At 41.1% G+C, this 13784-nt stretch overlaps 1 protein-coding gene across 7 annotated transcripts in view; it reads left to right on the top strand.

Annotated features, from left to right (window-relative positions):
• The window catches only part of kmt2ca (lysine (K)-specific methyltransferase 2Ca), a 159134-nt gene that overhangs the window by 134583 nt on the left and 10767 nt on the right, over window positions 1-13784 (top strand). For 4 of the 7 annotated variants that reach the window (XM_079602700.1, XM_079602699.1, XM_079602698.1 and 1 more), the window contains 11 exons: window positions 1334-3202; window positions 3312-3643; window positions 3729-5461; window positions 5773-5884; window positions 6080-6140; window positions 6225-6288; window positions 6429-6661; window positions 10003-11628; window positions 11959-12159; window positions 12515-12679; window positions 12771-12900. In XM_079602700.1, the coding sequence (XP_079458826.1) occupies window positions 1334-3202; window positions 3312-3643; window positions 3729-5461; window positions 5773-5884; window positions 6080-6140; window positions 6225-6288; window positions 6429-6661; window positions 10003-11628; window positions 11959-12159; window positions 12515-12679; window positions 12771-12900 (6526 nt within the window). The remainder of the gene's footprint in view (window positions 1-1333; window positions 3203-3311; window positions 3644-3728; window positions 5462-5772; window positions 5885-6079; window positions 6141-6224; window positions 6289-6428; window positions 6662-10002; window positions 11629-11958; window positions 12160-12514; window positions 12680-12770; window positions 12901-13784) is intronic. The other 3 variants (XM_079602696.1, XM_079602701.1, XM_079602697.1) reach the window with 2 other exon arrangements.

The raw sequence follows: 13784 nt of genomic DNA, 5'->3' as shown, positions 1-13784 counted from the left end.
GCATTATTATAATCCACCCGCCACTGTGGCTGGTATACACGGCAAAGTGACCCGCCACTTTGAAAAAGTACCCGCCCTCGGCGGGTGGCGGGTGCTAATTTCCCACCCTGTCAAGTCATCTTCATTTATATAGCGCTTTATATAGATTGTTTAAAAGCTGCTTTACAGAGATAAACTTATAATTTAAGGTAACAGATTGTTTTGGCTTCATAGCGGTTCTTGAATAATGTTATTTTCCAGCTAAAGTTAGTTTTGATTGATTCACTTCTGTCGAAAGGATAATTTATTAAATCAGGGGCCGCTAAGACAACACCGTTCTCTCTACACAGACTTTAAACGCGAACCTGTGATAAACACTGATGGTGCTCACGTGCGCATCAATAATTAATCCTATAGTTATGTGTGTTTGAATATATGTGCGCATGTTTGTAATTCTCTACAAACCAAGCCTTTAACTACTTGTCCTGCCTATAAATTTGATACAGAATTTTATTTTATTTTATCACTACGGGGGAGATATGTGAAATTTCCACAATGCTTTATCTGTAGAGTGGTAAAGGGATCCTCCATAGGGAGAGGCTAGTTGGCCATTATAGCCATTCAACATTACAGTGTAATTGAAAGCTGTAATTTTTTTTACACTATTAGGCTTCAAAAAATATAACAAATTTAATTTAAGTGAACTTAAAACAATCCTCACATAAACCCATAATAAATGTCATATTTACCTGTGCCCTTCATATCTGTCTAACGGGTAGAATATGTAGCCTACAGAAATTCAATAAAGTTATCAAACAGTCTGCACTGCATAAATAAAAAATGAAATATAGATTAATCTTTATTAAAGCTGTCACTTTAAGACCTGCTGCACATGACACAGATATCACACGCCTCACACTCTTTACGTTAATGTAAGACGTTATTTAACTCATTTAAGACCGCTCTTATGAGAATACTCGATAAAACAGACATTTTGGCATAATTATGTGTGTTATTGTTCGTTCAAATGCGAAGGAGAACTCTATTCTGGCGTGCGTCTTTCTGTGCGTCGTGTGTGTCGGGTCATTCACAGACAGCGTGTTTATCTTTTTTGTCTTGTCACACTTGAATGATTTAAAAGCATTTGCATAGATAAAAGCATGTTCATATAATGTAACGCTAGCCAAAGGATGACAGAAAAAACAGATACTGCGTTAATTGCGTTAAATAAATGGTTAAACTGGAAAAAAAGAATTGCATTCATTAAGGTCTTTTAAGTGCATTGGCTTAATTAACTGGTACCTTTTTTCTCTTTTCCTTTTGTGTACTTTTTTTTTTTTTTTTTTCATGACAGCAAATGAGACAAAAGAGCAAACAACAGGCAAAAATTGAAGCCACACAAAAGTTAGAACAGGTTAAAAATGAGCAGCAGCAACTTCAGAAACAGCAGCAACAACAGCAATTCAGTGGAGACACCTCAGAGTCTGGTAGTCAGAGTCCAGTGACAACGCAAACCAGCAGTGGTAACAATTCTCCTTTGCAAGAATTCACCTCCAAAGATGGCTTCCAGATGCTTGAAACTGTATCATCAGGTACATCAACAGATGATGTATTTCTGCGTCCCCAACCTCCACCCCCTTCATCCACAGCAAAGACCCCTACCCAGGACACTCAGTACATGCAGGGACCCTCATCTCAGCCTCAGTCACCTCAAATGTTTTCACCCGAATCATCTGGATCTCGTCCTTCTTCTCCATGGGATCCATATGGTAAAATGGTGGGAACCCCCAGGCCACCACCATCTGGTTCAAGCATGCCTCGAAGAGGTTCTTTGTCTGATGTTCAAGAAAGGAATAGGCCCTCACCAGCTCATGAATCCTTTGGGTCTCCAACATCCACCAGCACAGACCCTTATGCAAAGCCTCCAGACACACCTCGCCCATCAGACCCGTTTGTGAAACCTATGTGTCCACCCAGACCAGGACCATTATCTGAGCAGCAAGGACGAAACTTCATTAGTAATGTTTTACCTGGAGACAATTTTTCCAGGCCAGGCCAAAGATCGGAAGTGTACCAGCGCATGGCCCATAGCCGCATGGTTCTCTCTGACCCCTACTCTAGGCCACTGTTAACACCTATTCCAGGGAGTAATGAGTCTGGATCTGTGCCAGTGTTCAAAACACCCATGCTTCCTTCCCAGTTTCAGCAAGACTCATTCAGCGCAGGGCAGCAAGTCATGAGAAGGGGGTCATCTGACGCTTTCTCTCAAATTCAACACTCTGACCCTTATTCACATCAGCCTCTAACACCCCATCCATCAATGGGAGATGGTTTCAGTAATGAGGGTAGAATAGTGCATCCAGGACAAGGAGGTAATTTTGCCCAACCATTGCCCATAAGCAGACACCCTCAACGAGATCCATATTCACAGGCACCATCTACACCTAGACCAGACTACCCTCAACAAATGCCTGATCCATACGCTCAGCCTCCTGGTACTCCAAGACCTCATGATCCATATGCCCAGATGCCTGGTACTCCAAGACCACATTCTGATCCATATCCATTGCTACAATCCACACCTAGAACTTTAACAATTGATCCGTTTTCTCAGTCACAACCTAATAGTCGCAGACAATCTCCGTCTCATGCTATTGATCCATATGCTCAGATGCCAGGTACTCCAAGGCCTTTTCCGGGAGAGAGATACCCTAAATCACCAGGTAGTCAGAGATCCTCAGATCCCTTCTTACAGCCTCCTGGAACTCCTAGGCCAGTCAAAAATGAAACTTATGATCAATCACCAGGAACACCAAGGCCAGTTCTTCCTGACCCATATTCTCAACCCCCTGGTACCCCACGTCCAGGAGCTGGCCCAGAAGCCTTCTCCAGACCAAATCCTAGATTAAACTTTGTGGCTCATCAAACAGATCCACTTGGCCATCAAGCACAAAATAGGATGCAGGACCCATTTGCTCGTCCCTGTGCCCTTGATTCTCAAACCCCCAAACATCCTGTGATTTCAGATGAAAGTCTCTCCCTACAACAGACAAATCCTAACCAGACACCTATTCATGATCCTTTTGAACAAGCTTCATTAACCCCATGTTCACAAACAGGGGAAAGATTGTCACATGATGTTTCAGTAAACACAGGCAACCCATCGGATTCACCGAACACAATGCAACCACCATTTGGAGAGACTGAAGAGAAAATTAAACAGGTCTGAAAACATATTAAGTATGTTTTCCATTAGAGAATATTACCCTATCCCTTTTTCTGTTTTTTAATGATGTATTATTGATTGTATGCTCTTATTGCTCTTTTTTTAGCGCTTGAGACTACGGCAGTTAATTCTCAGACAGCAGCAGCAGAAAAGTGCAATCAGACTAGAAAAAGGACTCCAGGAGGCAGCTGCTACTGCTGCACCTGGGACTCCAAGGCATTGGTCACAGGATGATTCTAGACCTCAGAAGGATATTTTTGGTAGACCCCCACCTCCATATCCAGGTACTATGAGAACATCACCAATTAATGCAGGACAAAGATTTCCTGGAACTTTCCTTGCCGATCAACATGGGTCCATGTCTGAGGAACCCCAGTGCTCCCGGCCGCCATTACCCAGAGACCTGAACAGCATGGGCATGAGACTGCAAGGACAAAGGTAAGTGTTTTTCCTCTATCAATTGTTCTGTCAAACTAGTAATTAATTTAATGTTCAAGTTATCTTGAAACCTAATTCCTTCCAGATTTGGATTTCCTCCTGGATCTCCAAACCAAGAACAGTTCATCAGGCCCCCTCACCAGATACAAGGTGGACCAATGGTTGACAATATCCCACCACATATGAGACGACCTCTTTCTGTTGACATTGCTAGGCAAATAGGCAGTAATCATCAGATGGGCCTTCCCCAGCATTTTCCACCACGTGGCCTTTCAATGCAACAACATAATATAATGGGTCAACCATTTATTGAACTTTGTCACAGGCCTCCAGAGAACAGAGTCAGACTACCGTTTGGGCCACCTAATGCTTTAGATCATCCTAATCATCCTCAGAGACCTCCTCATGGCTTCATGGGAGGCCAAAATATGGCCTTTACAGGAAATCAAGGTCCAAGAATAATGGATCCGATGTTGGGCCTTTCACGTCAAGGATCAGTCAGTCACATGCAGAATTCAGTTAATATGGATAATCTGCATCACCATACAAATACAGTTCCACAACAGACTACACTGGCAGTACCACTTCGCCATTTGGTCAGTAGGGATTCAGTTACTCCCAGTGAATCTGCACTACTCCCTGTCACAATATCTGGACCAACAGAGGAAATCCCATTGCCATGTAGTGATGGTGTTGAGAAGCTAGAAACGGATGACTCTGCTGTAAAGGACCTTGATGATGTGGAGGTCAAAGACTTGGTTGATGAGGACCTGGACAACCTGAACCTTGATGCAGATGATGGCAAAGATTTAGACCTGGAAACAAATGACCTTCATCTTGATGATCTTCTGGAATCTGGAAAGTTTGATCTTATTGCTTATGCAGATCCTGAGAACCTTGGGGACAAAAAAGACATGTTTAATGAAGAACTTGATCTGAGTGATCACATAGAAGATGACCATGGGGATACCTCTGATCTTCAGAAGGCCTTGTCTGAAAAAAGAAATTCCAGATTTGAAGGTATATCCTCAGCCCAACCTAAATCAGAGGCCATACAAGGTCCTAGTAATGTCAAACTAGAAACAAGTCTGTCAAAAGAGTTTCTGGATTCTCAGTCTGAAAGAACTATCAAAACTGAGAGCCAAGGTTTTGGAACCTCAGTGGATGACCATCAGCCCATGAGTAGTAAAAGTGGTCAAGATGCTGTCTCTGTTCTTTTTGAGGAATCTTGTGCAGATGTACATCCTGGATCTGCTCCAGTGTTGCCAAGCCTGTTGATCAAGGAAAAGCTAGGTGAAACTAGGAGTGAATCCATCATTTCTCCCATCTCAGGTGACCCTGATGCCCAGACAAATCTTGGCTCAAACATGAGTATGGTGATGCTGCGAGGACAACCTGAAGATCACGGGATAAACCCTGGAGTAACAATGGGGCACAGAGTAGATCCACCTCTAACCCAAGGGCCAATATTAGGGAACCCAAATTTGATGCAGTCTGGGAACCAGCAGCTACCAATTCAAGGGTTTGGAGCTTTACAAGGACAACAAGTGGATCTGAACCTTCCTATAGTTAGTGGTCAGCAGCCTCTTCCCCATTCCTTAAACCTACAAACTCAACAGGGCATGTTTAATCCAGGGACCACAGGGCAACAGGGGTCTCAAGTGCAACAAAGTCAACAGAACAGACCTCTTCTGTTAGATGAGCAGCCCCTTCTTCTTCAAGATCTGCTGGATCAAGAGAGGCAGGAGCAACAACAGCAAAGGCAGATGCAGGCCATGATTCGGCAACGGTCAAATGACCCTTTTTTCCCTAACATTGGTAAGCCTATGATCCACTTAGACTAATTGATAGACTAATTGAGGCTTTTGTACCTGTACATTGTTAATAATGTGGTTTAATCTTGACTTGATTCTGTACTGTCAGCAGCTCTTATCTTGCAGTCCTATATGTGTAGTTAATGTACAGTTGTTGAATATAAGCTTATCTTGAATGTTAAATATTTAGAATGTAGGCTTTTATGTATAATTTCTTGTTTTACTCCAGTAACTCGAATACTTGAAATGTGAATATAATTATGATATACAAATTACGATCCTCTAATTTATGTGGTGATTTATGTTACTTTGTAGACTTTGATGCAATTACTGATCCAATCATGAAGGCAAAGATGGTAGCTCTAAAGGGGATCAACAAAGTGATGGTACAGAACAGTATGGGTATGACACCCATACCTATGAACAGGTAAACACTTTACTATGTAAATTGCCTCCTCTAAACAATTACTGCAGTATTACAAAAAGCTTTTTATTAACTTGATTGGCCTAATTATTTACTTATAACTAAAAATCACCACATCCAGTTTTCAGTGGTTTATTTTTAATGGTCAGTGATACATTTCCTTGTTTTGAATGCTCTCCATGCTTTCTTGTGTGGCAGAGTGCAACAGATTCCAGGATCACATGCCCCAGATACAGCCGGTTTTTCACAACATTTTTTGGTATGTCCACTGGTTTTAGTCTTATTTCCTCTTCTTACCAGCATTAAACCTGTTCTAATGGCATATACGATGATTTCCTTTTAGGATGGAAAGTTGCCACCACAGATTGCGAGACCCAATCCCCCTAACTTTGGACCAGGGTTTGTCAGTAAGTTGTTTTTTCTCTCTCTTGTCAGTAGTTACCAAGGAGTTGACTAGTAAGTGTTATTTTATCATTGTAATCACTGTAAAAGTAAATCAATTGAGGCTGGACACCCCAAAAATTCTATATGTATTTTTGTTTTTCAGATGATTCTCAGAGAAAACAATATGAGGAGTGGCTTCAGGAAACTCAACAGCTTCTTCAAATGCAGCAGAAGTTTTTAGAGGACCAGATTGGGGCCCATAGGAAATCTAAAAAGGCTCTCTCTGCAAAACAGCGCACTGCAAAAAAAGCTGGACGGGAATTCCCAGAGGAGGATGCAGAACAGCTGAAACATGTGACTGAACAGCAAAGTGTGGTTCAAAAGCAACTAGAACAGGTAATATAATTATTTAAAGGAGGATAACTATAAAATCAGTCATGTTTTAACATGTTTTTTTTTTGCCAATTGCTTACTTTGTCATTTTGCCAAATGCTACTCTTTATCCATTTGTCAATTGAGTTAAAAAATGACATTGGGCAGTTCACACATGGGGGCTACTAATCAACTCAATTTTAAGAGCCACCCCCTCACCCACATGCCACTCAGTGGATGCAAGACACACTGTTATTGTACAGACCATGCCTATATTAAATCAGGAAGTTTCCTTATTGTAGATTTTCATTACGCATTTAAGCAGAAAAGATTAGGCACAGTGTTGTAGAGGTTCTCGGATGTAGAGGTTCCAAAATATGAGTGTCCTATGTTAGTCCTATGACTCTTTCCTCCTTTAATTGTGGGGCAACTGCTAATGAGTCCCACCTTGACTGTAAAGAACAATCAAATATTGTTGAACCAATAACAATTGTGTAAATTAGAGGGAGTTTGTCAGCTAATCAATCTAAAGGATTTATGAGATATCGGATAACTTGTAGAGCATTTTACTGTTATTATTACAAGGAATGCAAAAGTCTAGTAAAACAGGTTTTATTAACAAAAAAGATAAACGAGTAACTAAAACAACTAGTAAATGAATACCATAAACAATAAAATAAAATTTCAATTTCAAATAAAAAAAGTTTGAAATGTCATTCATGCATTTATTTGTATGTCAACAGCCACATTTGTGTAAGATGTTGTCACTACAAATAGTTGTCACTGAAATCCTATTTCTCTGAATAATTATGAAATGGAGTTGTAGTAGTTTGTCAATTTATGGTTTCCAAACATAGTTATGAATGGGTTTGGATGGATTCTTGTGGAATGTTTCAGCCACCACTGCTGCATCCAAAAGGAATTCAGGAATGGCAGTTCGGCCTAAACCTTAGGAATTAGTTTCAAGATGACATTAAAATATGATGTTCCTCACTGCAAAAACAAAAACACAGCTAGAGAGTCCCTGCATACACTACGAGAGAGCCTAGTAGGTATACTACTGCATGTGCGCATTCAGCGTGCACGCTTTCACTGCCTGATATAGTCTATTAAAATGCAGTTAGAATGCCTCCAAATGTAAGATATTTGGGCAAAAGATCCCCTGTATGAGTTTTTGTCTTTTATATTTATATGATATAGTTAACTAAGCAATATCACATGAAGAGTGCCGTTGTTCTCTCGGGGGTTATTCTGAGGTATACCGGCTGGATGTACATTATCCTGCTTATTACACGGCTACTTGCCAAGTAAATAATTAGACATGAAATATTGGTCTGAGTTTAAATATTTTATTAGGTCTTTAAACGCAAAGCCTCCGCGGAGAGAGCCGTTGCTAACGCGGCAAGTTCAAACTAGACGGACATTTAAGAGATACGGTATACAGTCATCCCACGTATTACACAGCATTTCGCCACAAATATTTATGGGGATAAGATATATTTATTTCACATTAAACTGTTTTAAAATCCTACCTATTTGTATCTCATATTCCAACAGTGTACAAAACAATAGTCACAAAATGGCAGCAGCTGCGTTTGTATGAAACGAGAGAGCCTCGATACTGGATGGCATAACAAGATATTGATTCGAGTTTTTTAATATTTGATTAGCTCACCAAACACAAAACTTCCATGAAGAAAAAACGTTCCTAGCAAGCGTATAGTGCTGTTGACTTCAGTAACCCGGATGAGCCTGCGTTATCTGTTTTGAGCGGTTGTTATCTGGGAATAACATACCGCTGGATGGCGCTATTGACCAATCAGAATCAAGTATCCCACAGAGCAGTGTAATACATTTATTTAGTCAAGCATTCAGGTCTGAGCCCGGCAGCGCAAGCAAATTTCATATCGTACCGTTTTATAATAGCAGGGTATCGCGATACCTTTCCAGTACCGGTATACCGTGCACTAGCCTATACTATCAATGAAGTGGGGTCTACGTTTTTTTTATCAGTTTATTTTGATAAACATATATAAATATAGCATCGCGACTACATGAAATCTGTTATAGAAAACTGATTTGTGAGCATTATGGAATTGAAGGTGTGAGAATAAACAAAAAACACACGTGATCGTTGTCATGCGGTGGGATTTGGCCAATCGTGGAACAGTCATCAGAGCTCGTGCAGCTGGTCTGGAGAAGCTGCGCGGAATAAATGAGCCGGCTGCTCTCGAATTGCTCTTGCGGTGCTTTGATGGCATCAGTCACGTAGCGTCGGCGCTGTCTCGAGTCGGACAAGCCTAATTACTTTGTTCCTGAATGAATCAGCCATTTGAACAAATCAATTGAATGAATGACTCAACTCACTGCTGGCAGTTTTAGTTTTGTATTTGGGTATCTTTTAATTTTTCAAAATCATTTCATATTTCAATATTTAACGTTTTATTTTTAAAACATCTCAAAACATTATGCATAATGCATTCATGTCTCCTCTGAACTGTATTAATCAGTCTTTGCAAATACATCTAAATACACTTCAGATGCAGCTTCTGTGCCCATCTCTGCATTGCAAAGACAGAATTTGTTGATACTGATTTTATTTGATTGGTAACTCGTAACTGCCTTGTAGTATCTTATTATTTTAATTTAATTTATTGATAACGTAAAAATTTGACATAAAAGATGACATTTAAACACATTTAAACACTCTATTTAAGGTAAAAATGCCCATACATGTTAAAAATCAATTAAAACCTATAGATCATTTTGTCAAAGCTGTGAACGAACCACCAAACAGAATATGAACAATATCAAAAGCTTTTTGAGGGTCAATTGTCCACGACAGTCCTAACCCTGCCAAGGTATCAGCACAATAACACACTCAGCAAAATATTGTCTAATTATCATTATCAACAAAATCAAAAGAACATGGATAAAAGTTTTGAACTTAAACAATTAAGAACATTTTAGTAAAGGATTCCTTTACTATAGCTTCTAATTTTAATATTACACTTTTAAAAATCATCTTAATAAGTGAATCTCTAAAACATAAAACAAAGGATAAACGGTTAAACTAAAGCAGTTATAAAACATGAGAATCTGAATTTAAAAAAAAGCCTGTGTAAATAATATCAATATTCTGAAAAAAAAAAAATTTCTCAGATTCCATCCCCTAGGGGTCATGAACCCCATGTTAAAGAACCTGGTTCTAGAAACCTATGAGACCTGTGTCTGATGGTTAGCCCTCTTATTAAAAATGATTTTTTAACTGTTGTAACCTGTCAGTGCATCTAGGGCCTCAGCGGAGCTCAGTTCCTGATTTATTCTCGTGTTCACACATATCCTTCCCTCTATTATTTCTTTAGATACGAAAGCAACAGAAAGAACATGCTGAGCTCATCGAGGAATACCGTGTTAAGCAGCAACAACAGCAACAGCGCCTCCAACCTGCTGTGATGGGTCCAATAAAGGCCATACCAGGAATGCAAGGACAGCCCCCTCCAGTGATGCCTGGTGGACCCCCTATGGGCCAGCCTATGATGGGTCCTATGCTGCCCATGCAACAACCCCACTTTGGTAAGCCTACTCGCATGCCCAACGTGCCAAGTTGGCATCCTGGTGCTACTGGACCAATGACTGGACCCAGGATGCCACCTCATCTGCCCCCTCAGATACCACTACCTAACCCTGCCCAGCCTCTCCAGGCACAGCCACCTTCCCCTATGGTTCCAGGGGGTAAACCTGGGCAGCCTGGCACTGTAGATGCAGGTAATGGTGGAGGAGCCAATAGTAGTGCCCCTCACGTGAAGTTTGATGATAATAATCCATTTAGCGAAGGCTTCCAGGAGCGGGAGCGTCGAGAGCGCCTTCGAGAGCAGCAGGAGAAACAGCGGGTGCAGCTCATGCAGGAAGTGGAGAGACAAAGGGCATTGCAGAGGCTAGAGCTGGAGCAGCAGGGCTTGGGGCTTGGCCCCAACAACAGCGGGGATGGTCTTACCCAGATGCCCTTCTATAATTCTGACCTGTCACAGGAATTCATGCAGACACCCAGGACTCCACAACAACCACAGCAAATTGGTCCAGTGTTCCCTCAGCAAGGAAATTTGCCATTAGACTTTGTGAGTCCAGGTCCAGCCTTTTTGCAAGGTGGCGAGCGCAGGCCTATGACCGGAAATGGTTCCTTTGGCCCAGATATACGTTCTAATTTTCAGCCTAAGAACCCCATGATGCATGGTTTCACCCCAGGTCAGCCACGTCCACCTGGGTTTGGAGGGCTTGGAATGCCACCCCACGGTGGAGGTGAAACTTCCTCATTTGGTATGGATTCCACAACTCCTTTACCTCCTAATTTCCCTGGGGCAGGGCAGTCCCTTATCCAGCTCTACTCCAACATTATCCCAGAGGAGAAGGGCAAAAAGAAACGGAGTCGAAAGAAGAAACGGGATGATGATGCCGATTCGGTCAAAACTCCTTCCACACCTCACTCTGACATCACTGCCCCACTTACACCATGTGTATCAGACACCTCATCCACACCAACACGCAATGTTGCCATCATGGCAGACCAAGACGCTTTAGACCAAGACCCACTTTCTGGAGGTACTCCACTAGGGCGACAGTCCAGCGTGGGCTCGGATGTAGAGCGAGGCCTTCTTCGTGATATCAAGCTGGAAAAGTTAGAAGCCAGTGTGTGCCAGAAGGCGGAAGGAGAAGCAATGATTGGCCATAGTGCAGGAGGAACCGGTATAGTAAAGACAGAAGAGGGCAATGAGATTATCTCCCCCAGCCCAGCATGCAAGAGTCCAGTTCAGAGCACTAAAGGGGACACTGGGAATGAGCTGCTCAAACACCTTCTGAAGAACAAGAGCACCCCTCCTCCTTCCTCAGCTCCTCTCATACATCAGATGTCCAATGACAGTATTCAATCTGAGGAAGAGGGCCTGACTCACAGCAAAGGCTCTCTGGACAGACAGTACAGTACAGATTATTTGGTAAGAGCTTTATGGCTACCTCCCTACACAACCAGAGTGAAGAATTTTGAACATGTAAAAATTTTTGATAGATGATGGAGTGTAGATAGATGAAATGTCATGAAATTATGGAATGTCTAAATATGTTAAAGATTAATCTGTACAGCTTTGAATTTAACATTCAGCTCTTAATTTTTAAGAATGCTATTTTTTTAATATAATGTCAGATGTCAAAAAGTAGCATTTGCAAAATACAGAATTATCAAATTGTTGAAGGTAGATGTTTGTTTATTAGCTAGTCCTGTTTTCTCTTTTGTTCTTGGAGCTGAAAGAGTTGTTTATTGTCTATAGAGTGGCATGAACAGCCAGACAGGGAATTCAGATCTAGAGCCTTCTGTGCCAGAGCAAAGCAAGAGAAAACAACGCAACAAGCGGACACCAAAGAATGGGGCTGAGAAACCGCCGTCACGCTGGAAAAAGAGGAAGAAGGACGACGAAGAGAGACAAGCAGTGTACACCAACACAGACACGCTGATGACTCAGCTCAAGCAGGTAAACACCCACTACTATATACCCAAAAATATACAGTACATCATTATGATAATAATCGTTATGTACTGCACTTTTGTTGGCCTATAATCTATAGTGAAGGGTACAGTGCACAATTATAATTGAGATGCATACACCTGATGTGTAGACTTTACTTCAAGAGATGACTATAATAATAGGTAATTTAATTGTAGCTTATCTACAGTGCTGGCATCACTAGTGGTATTTGCTCTAGAATCCATTTAAAACTTTAGTGAGGCTTATGACTGAAATCAGCCAGTAAGTTGGTTGTGGACATCATGTGCATGTATTGTACTGTTTCACTCAACTCATGTTTCCTTCATTCTCATCCTTACAGCAGCTTTCTATGCTGCCACTGATGGAGCCTTTGATCAGGGTAAACTTTGCACATTTCCCCCTGTATGGCAGTGGGCAGTTGAATGGCGAGAACAGGCTCTCTGGATCTTTTGGAAGTGCATCATTGGATGGAATATCTGATTACTACTCGCAACTCATCTATAAGGTTTGGCTTTTACGTCCTCTACTTCCTTTGCTATACTGTAGTTATGTAAAAAAATGGTAATAATACGTTTTTTGTTTGTTTGTGCTTGTAGCAGAACAATCTTAGCAATCCTCCAACACCTCCTGCCTCACTGCCCCCCACACCGCCACCTGTTGCCAGGCAGAAGCTGTTGAACGGCTTTGCCACTGCAGAGGAACTGGCAAAGAAGGCAGAAATTATGGGTAAGCATGAGTATAAATCGTTTTAAATCATTTAGATAAAAAGTTTAGTAAGCACAGCATTCAGAGATAAGATTTAGTTGGGCTGGCCCCTAATAGTTGACGAGAAGAGGCTTAGTCTACCAATCTTTTATTAGTCGGTTAGTTGCAGAAAAAAAAACTCCACAGGAAGTGGAAGGCACGCAGTCCATGAGGGACACATCGTTAACACCGGGTTCTTATAATTACAGTATGTCGAGCAAGAAATCCAAACGTTTGTCTATCATCCATCAACCTCAAATATGGCTTATAATTTGAAACATGTAAGTAACTTGGCTGCTCGCTCTAACATTAATCTAGATAAATGTGTGCTATTATTGGCCAATATCCAAGTGTTCGTGCGGAGTGTGGAAGCTAAAGTATTAGTGTGCTTACTGCATGACATGACGAGATCACTTGTATTTTTTTCCTGGTAACAGCGGTTGTGGTCATACAGGGTAGAGCAATTTATGATTTTAAACTCTACTTTTATTTGTATAAACTCATATGCTTTTGTAAAATAAATAAAAACAAGCAGGATAAGCTTTCTGCCGCCTCGGTCTCTTTGAACTGGAGCGCGTCACAAAAATAAACCGAAACTCCGCGTATATGCTACTTGCCTCACAGACATGAGAATTATATATCTATAGTAAGCTTGAAATGTCTACTTTTAAATTAACCAATTAAAATGGAAAACAAATATTCTCTAATTATGTAATCCATATGAAAGTTGCATTTCTCTCTAAAGGCACATCCACTATACTGCGGAGATGGTGAGTCAGCATCGTCAACTTTATCTTTGCTGCCGACACTGACTCAGAAAACACTCGTTTATTAATAAACAATTAAAATGCCTCCTTTCTATTTTT

Source organism: Phoxinus phoxinus (genome assembly GCF_949152265.1).
Source record: "Phoxinus phoxinus genome assembly, chromosome: 24".
NCBI lineage: Eukaryota > Metazoa > Chordata > Actinopteri > Cypriniformes > Leuciscidae > Phoxinus > Phoxinus phoxinus.
The sequence above is the reverse complement of the archived record's forward strand: the minus strand, read 5'-3'. Positions and strand labels throughout refer to the sequence as shown.